This window comes from Actinia tenebrosa, unplaced genomic scaffold (genome assembly GCF_029948245.1).
Source record: "Actinia tenebrosa isolate PJP-AT-01 unplaced genomic scaffold, QUT_ActTen_1.0 PGA_scaffold2__45_contigs__length_23673736, whole genome shotgun sequence".
Lineage (NCBI taxonomy): Eukaryota > Metazoa > Cnidaria > Anthozoa > Actiniaria > Actiniidae > Actinia > Actinia tenebrosa.
In genome coordinates, this window is record NW_028292579.1 from 19,766,013 (window position 1) to 19,782,950 (window position 16,938).

The following is a 16,938-nucleotide window of genomic DNA, read 5'->3' on the forward strand; positions in this document are numbered from 1 at the left end:
TAGGACGAATATTTGCCTTGATTATATATGAAATCGAATATTGTATAAAAGGATTTGAGGGGATGGCAAGAGCTTGCTCACCAATCCAACGCATTTTCCCTTATAAATCCTAATCATAGTTAATTCCTATTCTGGTTTTCATTTTGACACAACTGCTCTTTTTAGGGGAGCGAGGGAGGGGTCACGTGACCTGTAAGTGAACATTCCTTCATAATAATGAATTATTCATTCGATCCCCACTCCTCGTTTCCTATTCCAGAGTCTAAATTTTCATGATCCACCTACAGCCGGCCTTTCTAGTCATGTCAACCGCCTTGCTTCGCTCAAGTTTTTCAACTCTCTCTGGTCGTGATTTACAGACCTTTTAACCCATCTATTCCATGGAATCGTCAAGCCAAAATTGCCCTAAAGAAAAGAATTGCAGTCTTTGTTGCAATCACGAGAAAAAATCATCGAAGAAAGGCCATAAATCTGAATGTGAATATAAGCAGTGCACATTTGACCTTTGTTGCAACACACGCCAACTAAGAGAGGTATCGAAACAAATGATGAGACTAAGAAGAAAGAAAAAAATCAAATTTGACCTCATTTTGCGTGATGCGCATGCGTACACGCAAAAGTTTTTCAAAACGCATCCCACATGGAAGGGAGTGACCATGCGCAATTAGCCATCAGCGACGCAAGTCTCATACTGGGTCTGCTGGTCATAGGAAGGGGTTAATCATCTACGGTCTAGGGGCAGAGTAATCTCTCCCTTAGGCTTCGGCCGAGCTTCCTGATCAGTCTGTAATTCCTCCCGGGATAGCGGTGTTGGGGTCGAAATCTCCAGCGTAGCCGTAAGTCCATACGACGGTTCAGCATTCGATGTCTGGAAGTATGGTCCTGGTTAATCAGTCAATAAGATGAAATGAATCATAACATTCAATTTCATTAGAAAATTAATTTTTAAAAAGATGAATGTGAAAAGGACAATAGACAAGAAAATCCTATAAAAACTTTTCTCTACTTTTACATCCCCAGTAATACGACGATCTTTATATCCGATAAAGAACTCTACAATAAGGACGACTTTATCAGAGATAAAGGTATATCTCCAAATTTAGATGAAGACTTAGAGCCTCATCAAGGTCTGTCTCACATACGATCACCGACGACCCACGAAATCTTATTGACTAGCAATCCTGTATTGAGACTAGCATGCTGTCTTTAAAATGTGGGAGCCTTTATTGGGAATGGCTGCACACGATAGTGACGTATAAACCTCAACTGCACATAACAGGTACGTACGAACTGCTATCGATGTATAAAAGTCCATGTTCGTGACGTGTATGGTGGCTCCAGTTGAACCAAAATCTTATAAATTGTTCATGAGTTTTTGAAGCAGTTCAAAAAACTCGTAGATCGTGTTTTATCAGGTATAAAAGCACTCGGCTACGCCTCGTTCTTTTATACCTGATAAAACATTTCTACTCGTTTTTTAAACACTACTTTAAACATTCAATACATTTTCTGTAAGACCAAAACTCTTGATGATCTGTACACGCAAAAATAACTTGGAATACACTGATAATCAGTATTGTACAGATAAAAGCAGATATAGTATAAATTCAATTAAGAAACCTTTCAATTTGGGACAGTTTTTTGATTCCCCTCCCCCCAAAGACGTAAGGCTTTTTGGGGATGTGAAAATAGAGAATTGAACATTCGTACATGTCTATAGCTGAAAAGAACTCGGGGAAAAAAATTGAATTTATATACTACTTGCCTAGCTCATAAATAATTTCATGAAGAAAATTCCTTATTGTACTTCTAGTAGGTTGTGTGTGTGACTACACCCCTTGGATAAGAAAGCCTCAAGTAGATTTTATATTTCCTAGTCCAGATGGAGCAATAACGTCCCCGCAAATAACATTGTTGCTTACTATCATGCTTGCATTCGTACTTGGTTACGCATAATTACCTCTGTTTTCTCACGAGTCGCGCCTAAGTACCTCCAGACATTGTTGTTTATTATCATGCTTGCATTTTTCAGTTATTACTTGGCTACAAATAACCTCTGTTGAGCTTGTGGGACATAGCAACGGTAAGTTAGGGAAGTCAGAACTATGAATAGCGACTGCGTAGCAGCTCGAGACTTTAAAAAGAACTCGACAGAGCGAGATAGCATAGATGAAAGAGGGGAACTTCTTAATAACACGCGCGCCATGTAAATTCCCGTTTGGACAATTTTTGGTAACGGGATGCAGTTTAAATTTCGCCTTACCCTACTCCCATGCGTGATAAATTTGCGTGCGCGCTTTTTCCCTTACGTTTTTAGCGATCAAAATAAAGTCAAAACGATAAACGGAAAGCGGAGCGCGCCCGCGAAAAATGGCAAATTGTACGATTTCCGGCGTGTGATTGGTAAGCACCTTAATATCACAGTTCAATAAGAATACAATAGTTACAATATTAGAGTCACAAATAACAATAACAATCACGAAATAGAGCTTCGTACTTTTCCTAACACTTCTTTCGTGCTCCGTTTATTGCATAACACGCGCGCGCGTACTGCATGTGTGCAGTAAAAGCAAGACGTATACTAATGACAAAATAGAAGTTGTAATTCTCAACACTTCTCGATTGGTCTGTCATCGTACCCCCGAGTTCTTTTTTTAACTGCAAACAGAACAGCAAGCGATTTTTTGAAATATACAAATTGCGATATATAACCGTTATTTTGAATAGGAATGACGCAATGGATAGCAATAGTGTGCACACTCATGGTGTGTGCACAGGGGGCAGGGGGGGGGGGGGGGGCACTTATCTTTCATTGTTTACAAAAAGGTCGTCGCTCCGCCATCTTATTTTATATTATTTACCGCTGTACATAATATGAGTAAGCTTGAGCCCGTCAGATACCGCGCGCTGTGCTGTGCCTGGCCTTAGCTAACAGGACTTACGGTGATGATTGCTTGAAAAAATGTAAAGTTTCAATATTATTACGCACAGCGCGCAGTATCTGACGGGCTCAAGCTTACTTATTATGTACAGCGGTAGATAATATAAAACAAGATGGCGGAGCGACAAAACCTTTTCGTAAGCAATGAAAGATAAGTGGCCCCCCTCTGGCCCCTGTGGTGTGTGCGCAAACTCTCATAAAGAACGCGCTCCCAATCAACCAGATTGCGATCGAGACTTAAGTACGCGCAGTACGCGCGCGACTTTTATATTTCTTTGGTTTTGCAACCATTTTGATCAGTAATTATAAAATATCTTTTATAAATCTCGCGTTCTGGTTGGTTGCGAGCGCATGCTTTATGAGAGCACACAGCACGCGTGCGCACTTCAGTTGGGTCATTTCCATCGAAATTAACGGTTATTGTAATTTGTATTTTATAAAAGAAGTAAAAAACTTGCTTGCTGTTCTATGTGGAGATATAAAGCACTTGGGGCAGAACACTGGAGAAGTGTCGAAAGGCACAGCACTCTATTTCATTGTCATTAGTACGTGTTTTGCTTTCCCTAACACTTCATGTTCTGCCAATCCCCGCGTGCTTTATAACTGCACACAACACGCGCGCTCGTTTTCTATTTCTTCAATTACACGATCCTTTAACACAGTCCAAATCGTCTGGAATTTGGCTTCCGTCAACAATGAAATACTAACTCAAAGGACTAAAACTAAATCTCAGACGTCTGAGCTATAACTAGCTGTCTGATTCGCGAAATAATGGTACTTGATGTATACTGACATTGTAGCATACACTCTTTTCCTTAAATTCTGTTTCGGCCTCCCTCTCAATCTTCACTTAACTTTAACTTGTAGTTGAATTAAGGAATTTTTTCCTAGTATTTCATATGTTATATAATATTTTGAGGAATATAAAGCGTGCGCGCATGTTTCTGTACTGTGATGTAATCACGCTAGGAACTGTAGAGCACGAGAGAGGCAAGCTTAGGAACACGAGGCGTAGCTTTTCGAGTACTCTACAGCCAGCTCGTAGAGTTTTTATTTCACATCACAGGAATAAGCAGCAGTTTTGTATAACTCTTATAAAATATTTTTAAACGATTTTGCGCGAGCGCGTCACTGTACTCTGATATAAAAATGGTAGCCAGCCAATCAGCGCGAGCGTTATATTTCATATATGTTATAAGTATTTGTATAAAATAATTTCGATATAACGAGCGCTGTGATTGGTCGAAAAACCATGTCCAACGAGAGTATCGAACACATTCACGTCTTCTCAGTTTTTTCGCTTGCGCGCTCTGATTTTAACTTTCATAGAAAAAAAATTAAACATCGATTTTCATTAATTTGTGCGTTTGTTATTCTATAAACGAAACGTAAATCAGATTTCCGTGTTTGATACTCTCATAAAAACACGCAGGATGTAGAGAGAACACTCTCAGCATCGTGGTTTCCCGGCAACTTTCACAGAAATAACTATTAAATGCAAAAAATGCCTGCAATCTAGGTAAAAGTGCACTGTACGTGTAAATAGAATTTTTTAAATTTTATTTTTAGGTCCAAGGTAGAAACAATAGTTATAGATATAAAGATAATCGACAAAACAGAAGAATATAAGAGAATATATGGAAGCACCCGGGTTCGAGTCCCGCTGAGCTCGGTGTCGTATGTGAGTAGAGTTGTTTGTTGGTTCTCTACTGTGCTTCGAGGGTTTTTCTACGGGTTCCCCGGCTTTCCTCCCTCCGCAAAAATGAACTCCTAAATTCCCATTGGAATGAGAGTGAGTGAATAGCTACTCTGTAGAAGTGCCACTGCTAGATCCCATTTATATTTATTTATTTACTTTATTTATTTTATTTAAGTCTCTCTCTCTCGCTTGCATTATTCTCTCTATTCTATCTCTCTTCTCTCTTCTCTCTTCTCTCTTCTCTCTTCTTTTCCTTTTCTCGAGTAGTTCTCTTTTCCGGGAGTAATTTCGGAACTCAGTGTCTGTTAACGTAGTAAGTAAACAAAGAAGTAAAACAAACCAAAACACAAAAGACGATAATTCGTACGACTCCCCTTACATTGTTTTGAAACAAAGCATCAATTCTGTCTGTGATGGGTACCCCCTTTGATGGACTTAAATAAATAAATAAATGTAGATGTAGAGATATTATAGCGAGTGTCATGTTTATTATCATAAAGTTTTCACTCTAGAAGGCACAATAAGGCGCCAACCATTTTCATGGAAATAATGAATAGCTTCATTGCAAAAACTCTTAATGATAATAATAATTTTTATCCTATTATCATCCAACTTATCAGTATTTTCAAACGTAATATATATTTTTTCGAATTCTTTAAATACTCCTGTGTTCCTCGGCAAAAGATTCATTTGCTCGGGGCTAACCTCGCTTTAAGTTCCAAATACACACAAAAACTAAAAGGTAAAGTAAAGAATGCACAGCTTCAACAATAATCCGCGTACCTTACTGAAACACATAAACCATTTTGCACAATAGCGCGGCTAGCCGAGCGAAAATGAATCTGTAATCAAGGAGCACAGCGGTATTTCATAAATTTGAAAAAGATCTCTTAAATTAGCCGTTTAAGCGTAGATTTATCAAGCCTTAACCAACCAAACTTTCGAACCAGGAGAGCTAGTTATCCTACATTCTATTTCACCTGGAGCGTGGCTTTCATTTTCCAATTTATTTCTTTTCAATTCGCTTTCCAATTAGTAGTTATTTATTCCTAGTACGATACGTTTACCATGTAAAATCAATTAAAATAAATTAAACGTTCTTATTCGTTGCAAGGGCGGATCCAGGGGGGCGTAAGCTCCCCTTCAGCAGAAAAAAAAACAACAAACAAAACAAAACTGAAGAATTAGATGCTTTTTTTTTATTGTTTTCCATTGTGTTGACGGAAGAAACTCAATTAGCCCCCCCCCTAAAATTTTGGCTGGATCCGCGCTTGTGTTGTCTTCTATTTTTGTTGTAATTTCTTTACATAATTTATAATTTGATTCTTCTTATTATTATTATTTGATTTTTTAAAACATTAATGATAAAAGGGTAAATTTTACACCATGAAAAGATGAAAAAACTTGTGGCGTTTCGGACGCTAGTCCTTCGTCGGAGTAAAAGCTAGAGAGAGAGGTTATAGAAAGAAGTGTTTATATAACATTAGAAACACCGACGCAGCTCACACTAGTTTTAAGCTAGTTATCTCTTCTGTTTAAATATTAGCTGACTTTTTATTTTATTTTTTTCTGAATTATTTTTGTTTAGTTTTTCAACAGCAACAGACAGAAGTTGTAACTATTTTCTTGGTCAGTAGTTATTTGTTTTGTTTTTTCGCCTTTTTAATTTTTTATTCCGGAGATTTTTTGTTTTTGTCTTATATGTAGAAGCCGTTAAATGAAGAAATATCAATTTCGAAAGTTATGCGAGAAGAACCTATCCAACGGCTGTAGCTACAGTCAGGGCCTTAAAGAAAAATCAGGGTAAAAAGCAGACACGCAAAAAATTAGGTTTCGTAAAAATATTCCAGACAAGGAAATCATCCTTTGTGGGGAGTTTCCGATTGCTCATACGAGTTATATAACGTAACTAGCTTTGTAATGAGAATCGAAATAAAAAACCGCAATACGACATCAGAAGAGATAAACATTGGTTTCTCAAAAGCCATTGTGATTTTGCTTCTTGCTTCCGTGAAAGAATAGGCAACGTAACTCATAGTTATAGTAGACATTTTAAAATTTCATTGTTTTCTTTTGTTTTCCTTGACTGTTAGCAAACAATTATACGATTCTATTTCATGGCCCAAATAAAAGCACTCTAACTGACTAATTTATAGATTGGCACTGAAGAATTATTGCAAATAAAAGGTCGTTAGGTCGTTTAAGATCATATCCACATCGACCGGTCGATCCAAACTGGTTTTTGGTCCATGTGTATTTTACAAATCAGCTCGACAGAAATTGTTTACTTTACTGAATTTTTTAGGTGATTTTGTTGATAATTTTATTCCTGTATTGCAATCGTTCAGAAATGGTTTTCAACAGTTCGATCGAGTCAGCAGTGGTTGCTTAAGAAAAGAAAAAACGTGGGTGTTACTGTAGCAGCACGGCAGAAGGGCTAGGCTTTCCTCCACGAGTTTCACTTCCTATTCACAAGTACTAAAAGGCACCACTGCTTCCAAGCGCACACATCCGGTCGGCCTCTTAGAGTCTTTCATTTGTGAATGGTAAAACTTCCTACTAAAGTTAAATGAAGTGTATTATATTTAACAAATTTGGGGTTTTAATGGTGATTTGTAGTACCATGGTGGTTTCTTGAAACACTATATGCGTTCTGATTGGCTCAAACTTTATTGATTCTTAGTTATTATTTGTGGCGTTCGCGTGATGGAGACATGCATGGCCAGCTCAGGAAGGCGACAGATCTGAAGATGTTGTTTTTACTAAAGACACAGACACTCCTTAATATTTTCAAATTCTTCACAATTTAGTAAAGTCATGTCCAATTGCCGAGGGGGAGCAAAACAGGTGAACTTGAGATACTCGCGACCTGGTTTGGTTTCTCGTGCAACGCCGCGACCAGACTAAACACCCGATAAAACAGGATAATTATACTACTGCTTCTGCACAAGTTTGTTCGTTGATGGGAATCAAATATTCTATTTTAAGAAAAATCAGAAACTCAACTTTTGTTGAATAAAATATTGTAGGGATTTTGAAAGATTTCCGTGAAATATGAAACCTCAACTCCGCCTACATTAAGCATTTCCATATAAGCAAGTACGGATTTTCCTTCCTATCTATTTCAGAAATTTAATATGGGACTTCCAACTTTCTTGTTTTTAAGACCTGTTGCTTACAAAAGCCCAACAGAATTACTTTCTCCTTTTACAAAGAGTTTGTAAAAGAATTGTTCAATGTAGATATGATATTGTTATAGTTAGACAATAAAGATTATCGATAATTCCCAGGAAATGTGTTGCATTGAGCGTATCTTCGATCTCATTTTAATTCTGAACTATTCACAAACATACACTAAAAGTATCAGATCAAAACTGCCATGTTGGAAAAGAAATTGAAATTCAATTTTGTGTTTTTAAATTGTCAGTTCAAACGACAGCTGACGTTTTTTGATTATTTATTTTTTAACAGAACAAAGGTTTCTGTCAAGCATCATTTATCTTCGATCTTGGAGTTCGAGAGGAAAGAAAGAGAGATTTATGTAAAAGTGTGCATATATATAGCACATTGCAACTTATTATTCCTAACGACAGAATCCGATAATTTTTTCGAGGGTTTTTGGTTTGTTTATTTTGAGCGGAATTTCGAGGACACCCAACCATCTGCGCCATTACTTCGTGACCGACTTACTGACTACATTCTTAATAATTGAAGAGTTCGTTTGTGCCCTCGAGCGTCGGCGAAATTTCCAATCAAAAAAGTTTCAAAACAAATCTTTATTTGGTTTTTGTGGCTGAAAGAAGATAAACAATCGTAGAGTTCTTCCCCGATTTGTAAAGAATAGATTGGCTCTTATTTTGATAATGATTTGCTAATGAGCTAAAGACGTCAATACGTGGATGGTGTTCAGTAAGGCATAGCAGTCTTATTTACTCGACAATACAGTAGAATGTCTCCAAAGAAAGCGGTTTCTCGAGCTGATACCAACTTTTCTACTGTTAATTCTGGTTTGATACTTTTAGAGACACGAAGGTATTCGTTAATGTGCGCAGACATGACGTACAAAAGACAGCAAACATTTGCATTGAAATGCCACAAAGATATCGTTTTTTAATACAATGTTTAAATAAAGTAGTTAAAAAGAAGAAAAGATACAACTAAAGAGGTTTATCTTATTGTTTCAGGACAAAAACCAGTTGAAAGAGCTACCGGTTTATCTCTTGAAAACACGGATAGACAAATCCTCATATAATACCATATCGACAAAGCAGCCATTATACGTGCGAGTTAGGAACTATTCATTTAATTACCTAATTTGATTTTTTTGTAACAAAGACATGAGGTGTCGTAGTCAAGTGTTTATGACGACCTAAATAAGCCCTGGAGCTTCGCTATCTATGGTATTGTTCCAAAACAACGCTGTTTTCCTAAGGCCCAGCAAGTGCGAGTGTTTAGTATGTCTATGGGCATATGTCAGACCGCTCAACTCTATTCACCTCGGAACACCAATTCTCAAGAATTACCCCACATTTGTATCGCAGGTGGACGAAGAATGATTGATAAACGCGAAAAGCTTTTATGTATTCAAGGTTTTGACTAATTTTCATCCAGTATAGCCCTTATTGAGTTGAGTTTTCTAATTGGTATAAGTCTAAGCGTGAGCACTTATTATCTAAACAAGAGAGTAAGATTTGTCAAGGACGTCCACCAATTCACATGTTGATAATGTGTAGAGATGTGTTTTAATAAAACACTATGGTTGCTTTGAAGAGGGTTTTGTTGCTATTCAACCCTCTACAAAGAGATAATTTGACAACTACTCACCACAATCCTTCCCATTTGAGGTGAGCTGTCTGTACTTCAAACCCCTAACTAATATCTTCTCGCTTTTGCTTGAAACTTCAAAAACAAAAAATAAAACCAAAAGCAAAAATAGAAAAAGTGAATAAACTTTCACTGGCTTCGAGATTCATATCATTTTACTGAACTTTACAGAAAAAAAATATTACGAGGACACAAATGAGTATAATGTTCACCCCTTTAGGGGAAAAAAAATTGTTTTGATAACTGGTTGCAGATTTTAAAAAAACGTTTACAAACTTTTTTTATTTTATTTTTAGCACCCACAATTATTCTTTCTTTGCGTCTTCTCTTTTTGCAATTTAATTATTAGAACTAAAAAACATTAAAATAAGTTTTGAAAACAACTGTGTCATGTAGCGTTTTTTGCAGTCTTATTGTCGTGTCCTAACAGGATACAGGCTATGAACGATTCATTCTTTCTGTTTCAAAAATAAAAAAAGATAAATTTAGACACGAGATCAGGGCCATACTGCGATCACACAAACCACTTATTTGATGTTTTCTTTGTGTTCGCTGTATTAAAACAAAGGGAAAAAGTATTATAAAAACGCGAGCAAAAAATTCGTACCTAAACTCCCTTGGTTTTACTCTGGATTTGTTTCAAACAGTTTGTTGTAATAAAGTTGAAGAAGTTTGAGGTGGAACTTAGAAGAAAGATAGTTGCTTTTTTTGTTGTTATTCAAATCCGATCGATAAATCATTCTTTTACAGCTCACTAGACCAAAGCGCATTTTCTAAATGGGTGAGCTTAAGGTCATTGCTAATTCCGCCACAACTCGTGCCCTTTGTAGAACTCTTTTCTTCACTTATTGTTTGAAAATTTATAGACAAATAGACGAGTCTTGTAAAGCTTTTGCAAGATATTGTTAGCTTTTGACACGATTTGCAATGGTACGTTGTCTAGTGATCAGAGTTGTTTATCGATGTGGGTCGGAGCGCACCCATGTTGTTTGCGCGCGCGATATTTTCCCAATGATTTAAATAAAATAGTCATTGACTTCCATGTATTTTTATTGTTTTCTTTGTCGGTAATAAATGTACAGTTTTACCGTTCTGAAAGAATCTTTACAATAAAATAGAATAAGAGTTTACGCTATATTTCCCACGTTTGTGTCTGTAAGTGACCACAGGTATTTGGTTGTCCAAAAATTTTCACATGAAATATTAACAGATCCATTGATTTAGCTTGGCTTGGTTTTGACGTTTGCGAATAATTTTAAAAACTCTCAAAGTAAGTATAAGTTACGAAAGAATTTGCTAAACTAAACTAAGCTAAGTCAAACTGAAATCTTAAAAGAGAAGCTTGACGGTTGGAGGAAGCTGACAAAAGAAATCGAAAGGAAGTGCCAAATAAGATGCCAAAAAAACACAAAGCAAAAATAAAAGAAGTCGACTGAATTGTAATATTCATATATTTTGTAGAATCTTGTAGACGATAAACCAAGAAGTTTAGGATAAGAGAAGAAGCATTTTTTTAATAGTCTATAGCCGATAGGTGTTTAACGAGATTCACTATGACGTCAAGGATTGAAAATCCCCGAAAAATAAACAAAAGTTTTCAATTATGAATTAATTTTGGTAAATATTTAGAATCTAACATGTGTCAGGCAAAGGAAGTTTGTATTTTCATGTCAGCTTTTGATTCTCTCTTTGTTCTACAATATAAATATAATATCTATCTATGCATGCATGCTTGTCAAATCTATATTTCTTTTGAACTAGCTATAGATAACAGAGTTCGTTGTTTGTCAAATAAATGTGTGCTATCTTATCCTACGATTTTTTACAGTCGAGATAGCTAAACTCAACCGGAAACCAGCAAAACCGACTTCCAATTCTTTATTCCCCTCTAGAAGAACTTAATTTAAGCTCTTCTTAGATCATTAAAAAAGTACGAAAAAGTTTCAAAGCTTAGTAAATATTTCATGAATGAAAATGCCGACATTACTTAAATTTTCAATTCCTTGGATAATAATAAAAGCAACTATTTTCAAGAAAATCAGACAACAAAATAAATATATTTATCCTAAATTATACAATATATTCTTAGTAGTAAATTCCAATACGATAGCGACGGGTCTTTAGGGGAAAGGACTAAGCTTTTTTGAATACGGAGGTTTTTGGTTCATTTTCAAGGACATACAGTCGACTGAACTTACAAAACTTAAAATATAGTTCGTCACTGCAAGTTGAATTGAACGTCCCCAATTTTATGGCCTTTCTTTATGAAAGTTGTCAAAGTAACGACAAAAATCGTGTATTTTTATCGCTGTTTACATAGGTTACATGAATTTAAATGTGTCTTTGGTTTTTGTGGAAGAGCTTACGTTACAGCGATCGATATATATTGACTTGAGAAGACTTAGAGTTCTGCATTTTCATTTTATGGCATGGGGGTGGCGATCTTAGCTAGTACCTCCTTTCAACCTTGACCTCATGGATCTAAAAAACAAAAACACAGCAAAACAAACTTGTCAATAGTGTGTTTGAAAACGTAGTTTTATTTTACATCATAATATATTTTGGAAACATAGATATATGACATTTATATATTTTACTCTATAGTTTTGCACAAGCAGCTTTACATTAATTGTTGCATAAACTTTGAACTTTTCTACTACAATGTAAGTATGAATTATTAAGATATAGATAACTAACCCACACAGAGACGAAGACTAGAATATTCGAGAGTGAAAAGATTATCTAAAAATGGATTTGCAAACGATAAGTTTGAACTTGTACTAATATGTACATCAAAAAACCATCTTTTTTTTGTATTTGTTTCTAACTAGTGGTTTCAACTAAATAGTGTAGTAATTTCATTAACAATTTTGACCTAAAACTTTGTCTTAGTTTGGAGATCAATATTTTATATTAATATTTAAATTACAAAAACTAAGAAAAAAGAAAGTAATATCAGGGATAGGATTCAAAATTTATTCCAACGTACGAAGTATCAAACCAAGGCGAAAGAGCTATATATTATGGTTTCCAATAATGTTGTTTACAATCTTACAAAACTTTGAAGCAATTCTTCCTCGCAGGTGGAATCCGTTTTCATTAAGTCGAAGAAAAAAAAAACTTTAGCGAGTTGTTTTTAGGACACTTGAGTTTAATATAAAGAGATCGTGTTCTCGATAAACTTCTCTTTTATGTACACTTTGGTTATGTCAGTGAAAGCGAAACCAATGTAAATAGCTAGTGCAATCTCAAATTCTTATAACAAAGATAATTTTAGAAAAGATTTATTCAATGATTAGTATTAGTACCGAGTGACTTGCACTCCAAAACACCACGTGTCGATTTTCTGTTCAGAAAATATTTTTTTAAATACTCTTTACATTTCCGGCGTTGAAATGGAAATCATGTTGCTTGGTTAGTAATAATTATACCTTGGGTTACAATTTTAGATCTTTTTTTTAAGAATATGCAGTGGCACAAATGAATATTCGTTTGTGGCCATGCTTTGGGCATGTGGCCGTGAAGGGCCTAACAATCTTTCCACCCGTCCAAAACTAGTTCACGAGAGTACATTGCGTATAAGATTACTTCCCTAAAAATCGTTTTCAATGACTTCTAAGATGGCTGATGTTAAATTTGGGGAAAATTAATGATAAGTATGCTACATAAACACCCTTTTGATCATTCCGAAGACTCGTTATAATTATGCAGAATTGGATCCAAAATAAATACACCACGCTTAGGTCCAAAGCTATTTCCGTTCGAAAAACGGTCCACGATCACTGTCAGATACCAACAAAATTAACACTAAGTAAACAGTAGTATCAATGCTTGTGTAGCTGAGAGAGTTTTGGTCAGATATTTAGAAATTGTTTTGTTCAAAGTCTTGACGTAAACCACTTGTTTTATCGCATTAACTGAATTACAATCTTTGCATAACAATGAAGTATTGTGAATGTTAGTTTGAGGCCAAAGATTAAAGTATTGTTCCGTACAAGGGAACTACTATCGCTACGAACAATTCTAAGGGACTCAAAATATCTTGTTTAAACTTCAAATAGTTTTTTTCCTGAGGAAAAACGCTGTGCCAGAACACTGACAGTCTTTTTATAAACGTGCTTTCATTCGCAGCGAAAATGTGCATAAATTATCAAAGTCCAAGCATTGCGCTTTCGAGTTATATCTCGTTGAAACCGTCTCAGCTTTCTATTTCGCCTGTGGCTAGGACAAATTAGACAATGATCAAAACTCATAGCAAAACTAGTGATAGTTTCGATGTGTTAAGGGCATTATTGTGCGATTTATCAACGATAACTCATTACGACTCCTAAGCCAAAAATTGTTGCTCATTAAACAGCATTTATCATAAGCCCGTGTTCGATAATAAACGGAAATTTGTTTTCCCGTTGGAAGTACCTTTACCGGACCGGTCTTCTCAACAGAACTACACTGATACTATTTGACATATGGAATTAAAACATACTTAGCCACAATGTACTCTCACAACATCACTTTGATTTCAAATTAAGAGTAAATAATGAAAACAACTGTTGTCCTAAGTTTGATAGTATAAAGCAAAATACTACGAAACTAATCAAAGAGTTGGGTACAACGTGCTGACAGAAGTGAGTGAGCGAATAATATTCGCTCCACAAGCATGACAGTTGCTCCAACTGCTTAACTTAAATTTAAGGTTCAAATTTGATCTTAAGACACAAAATATAGAACTACATGTTTGCATGGTTTATAGTAATACCGGAACATAGGTGACTGCTCTTGGTAGGTCTTGCTGCGGCTGCCAAACTCTCTGGCTGCTCAGCTCTGATGTAGAGTAGCCACCATTATGCTTGGAAACAGGGTCTGGACTTGAAACTGGAGGACTAGGATTGCCATTAGGAGATCCTTTCAAGCTGCGGCTGTCGTCGACTGCAGAGATTCGGTGCTGTACTTGAGAATGGATAGGACCTTGGTAAATCTGGCTTCCATAGATTGGCCGGCCCGACATCATATCGCTAGCGCGAAACGAGTGCGTGTGTGTCGAGTCGGCGAATATTTGGCGCGAAGATGATACGGAGTGAACAGAACCACCGGTAGAAACATTGGGGTAAATAACTGGATAGCCTGGTGTAACCGAATGATGAAATGGTGAACCACCATTCATTTTCGTATACATTGGATCAGAGGACAAAGCCACTGAATGAGCTATTGTTTGTGGCAATTGATTCGCTGAGAATTTATCAACGGCCATCATTGTAGTCGCGTACGGTGCGCCAAACACCGGCGTTGTTAAGTCCTTCTTCTGCTGTGATTTCTGCTTACGTCGTTTGGGTTTGTACTTGTAGTCGGGATGCTCTTGAATGTGCACGGCTTGTAATCGTTTTGCCTCAGCTATGAAAGGTTCCTTCTCTTCTGGTGTTAGCATTTTCCACTCTGCTCCTAACCTCTTGCTAATCTCAGAATTGTGCATTCTTGGGTCTCGTACGGCGTACTGTTTTCGTTTACCACGACTCCAAACCATAAATGCGTTCATCGGCCTCTTAACATGTCCTTCGTCCGGCTTCCCCATATTTTACTAAAGTCTCTAGACTCTATTGAGTCCCGCTAGAAATATTCCAAGAGCAAGACCTTGATGTGTAGTATCTCGCTCGAGCTCCTCTCGCTAGGACGACTCAACTCAAATGGTCACCAAAGGAGCAACCCCGATGTATTATGACCCGGCCGGCACTAAGCTCACACACCTTAAGGCGTGATTATGGCTGATGGGTATAATGATATAATAAGACAATGCTAATATTTCATTTCAATAATAATACCCCAAGTAAACAATAAGTGTTAATTATTTAGCTATGAATTATGCATACCTCAGCTTTCCACCAATCACAGGCCGGTAAAATTTGTCGGTCGCCCTTGTGACAATTCCGCTTTTGCACGTGTGCGAGAAGCGTCAAGAGTTCAAGATCACAAACCGTTTCAACTTTTCCAAGATTTTTCGACAGGGCTTTGCAGGGTGAAATTTTTTCGGCTAGTTAGAAAATATGAGGCGATGATTGTTTTTGAGTTTTTTTAGGCGATTATTTGTTTCTTAATTCATGGAAAATTCAAATGAGGGTATTGTTTAGGGAGACTTGCGACACCTGCGTTTTGGCTCGCAGGTGCGTTGATCTGAACGTCCATTGAAATAATGTGTTCCGCTCAATAAGTTTGTACCCATCTGCGGTCTCCGCCATTGTTTGTTCTGCACGTGTTTCATTAATGGTTTACCCTAGTTTCTTCTTGACCATTGTATTATTTCTTTAAAGAGATTTACAAGCCTTTCAGCCTTTTCTCTATTTAATGGACTTGACGGGGTAATTTACATAATGAAACCATCACATTGTTATGGTGGTAAAAATAATCGTTCTGTTCTCTCGTTCGCTGAGGTCAATTGAAGTTTATTGAAAATCCCATAATAAAATATAACCAAAAGAATTGCTGGTCGTGGACCGTTTACAAGTACTATTCTAGAGGCAGGAAAAAGGTTGCAAAACGAACAAAAACATAACAAGATACGATCGAGTTTTGAAAAAAAATTGGAAAAGTTTTTCTGCTCTGTTTGCGGCGTTTCCAATCACAACATAGTTCAATATGTCTCACTTGATTTAGTCGGGGACTCGAAAAGGGTGCATTAACCACGAGAGCTAAGTAATTAGACGTAATTCTCAGATATAAGCCCTCATATTTACATTGCTATTAAAATCTTTGGTTAAGATCGATTTACACCTTAAGATAAACATTTTAGGCTCGAGCTACTGTAAGGTTATTGTGATCATGGTGAGAGCTATTGTCAAAATGAAGAAAATTACCGAAGATTTCTCTTCTTTGCGTGCTTTGTGCTTCTTTCATCTCTCTCCCTGCCTTTCTTCTCTTTCCAAAAATCCCAATTTTCCTTCACTCAGCAGATTCGCTCAAAATATTTTTTCCTACCAATATTGCTCTCTGTGCTTCCGTTATACCAAGAAATAAAATTAAGCGATCGTATCGGATATAAATTAGACGTAGGAGGGAATATCTCAAAATTCTCCCATCTTTGTTTCTAAATTACCAGGAAAGAAAAAGAAAAAGAAAGAAAAAAAATCACCAACTGCTAAGTGATTTTTACCATTACCAAGAAGAGGAAAAAATAGAAAAGATGAATTTAGACCAACATTTGTTTTGGATTCTGGTGGATTTCCTCCGATGTTTATTCTTCCAATCAACGAACAATGAATCGAATTAATCATGTTATTTACGGCGAAGGAGCTAGTCAATTAGAAAAAGAGAGGAAATATAAAAGTGTAAAATCCAAGGTGTAAGTCCGATTGAAAAAACACCAAAAGGCCTTTGATATCCTGCTTCTTTGAGATGCCAATTCCTGGATTTGACGACAGAATCATTTAAACAATTTTAACCCATTTCTGAAGTGAATTTTTTTTTTTTTTTTACTTAAAAATTTCAA

General features: G+C 36.4%; 1 protein-coding gene across 1 annotated transcript; it reads right to left on the reverse strand.

Moving 5' to 3' along the window:
- Positions 1-10,496: 10,496 nt before the first annotated feature.
- On the reverse strand, positions 10,497-15,198 carry LOC116293552 (transcription factor SOX-2). The gene is made up of 2 exons (XM_031700997.2): positions 14,221-15,198; positions 10,497-11,945 (listed from the first exon to the last, which is right to left on the reverse strand). Exons 1-2 carry the CDS (start codon positions 15,028-15,030, stop codon positions 11,913-11,915), a joined length of 843 nt encoding a protein of 280 aa, XP_031556857.2. The 5' UTR covers positions 15,031-15,198; the 3' UTR covers positions 10,497-11,912.
- Between the last annotated feature and the right edge of the window lie 1,740 nt (positions 15,199-16,938).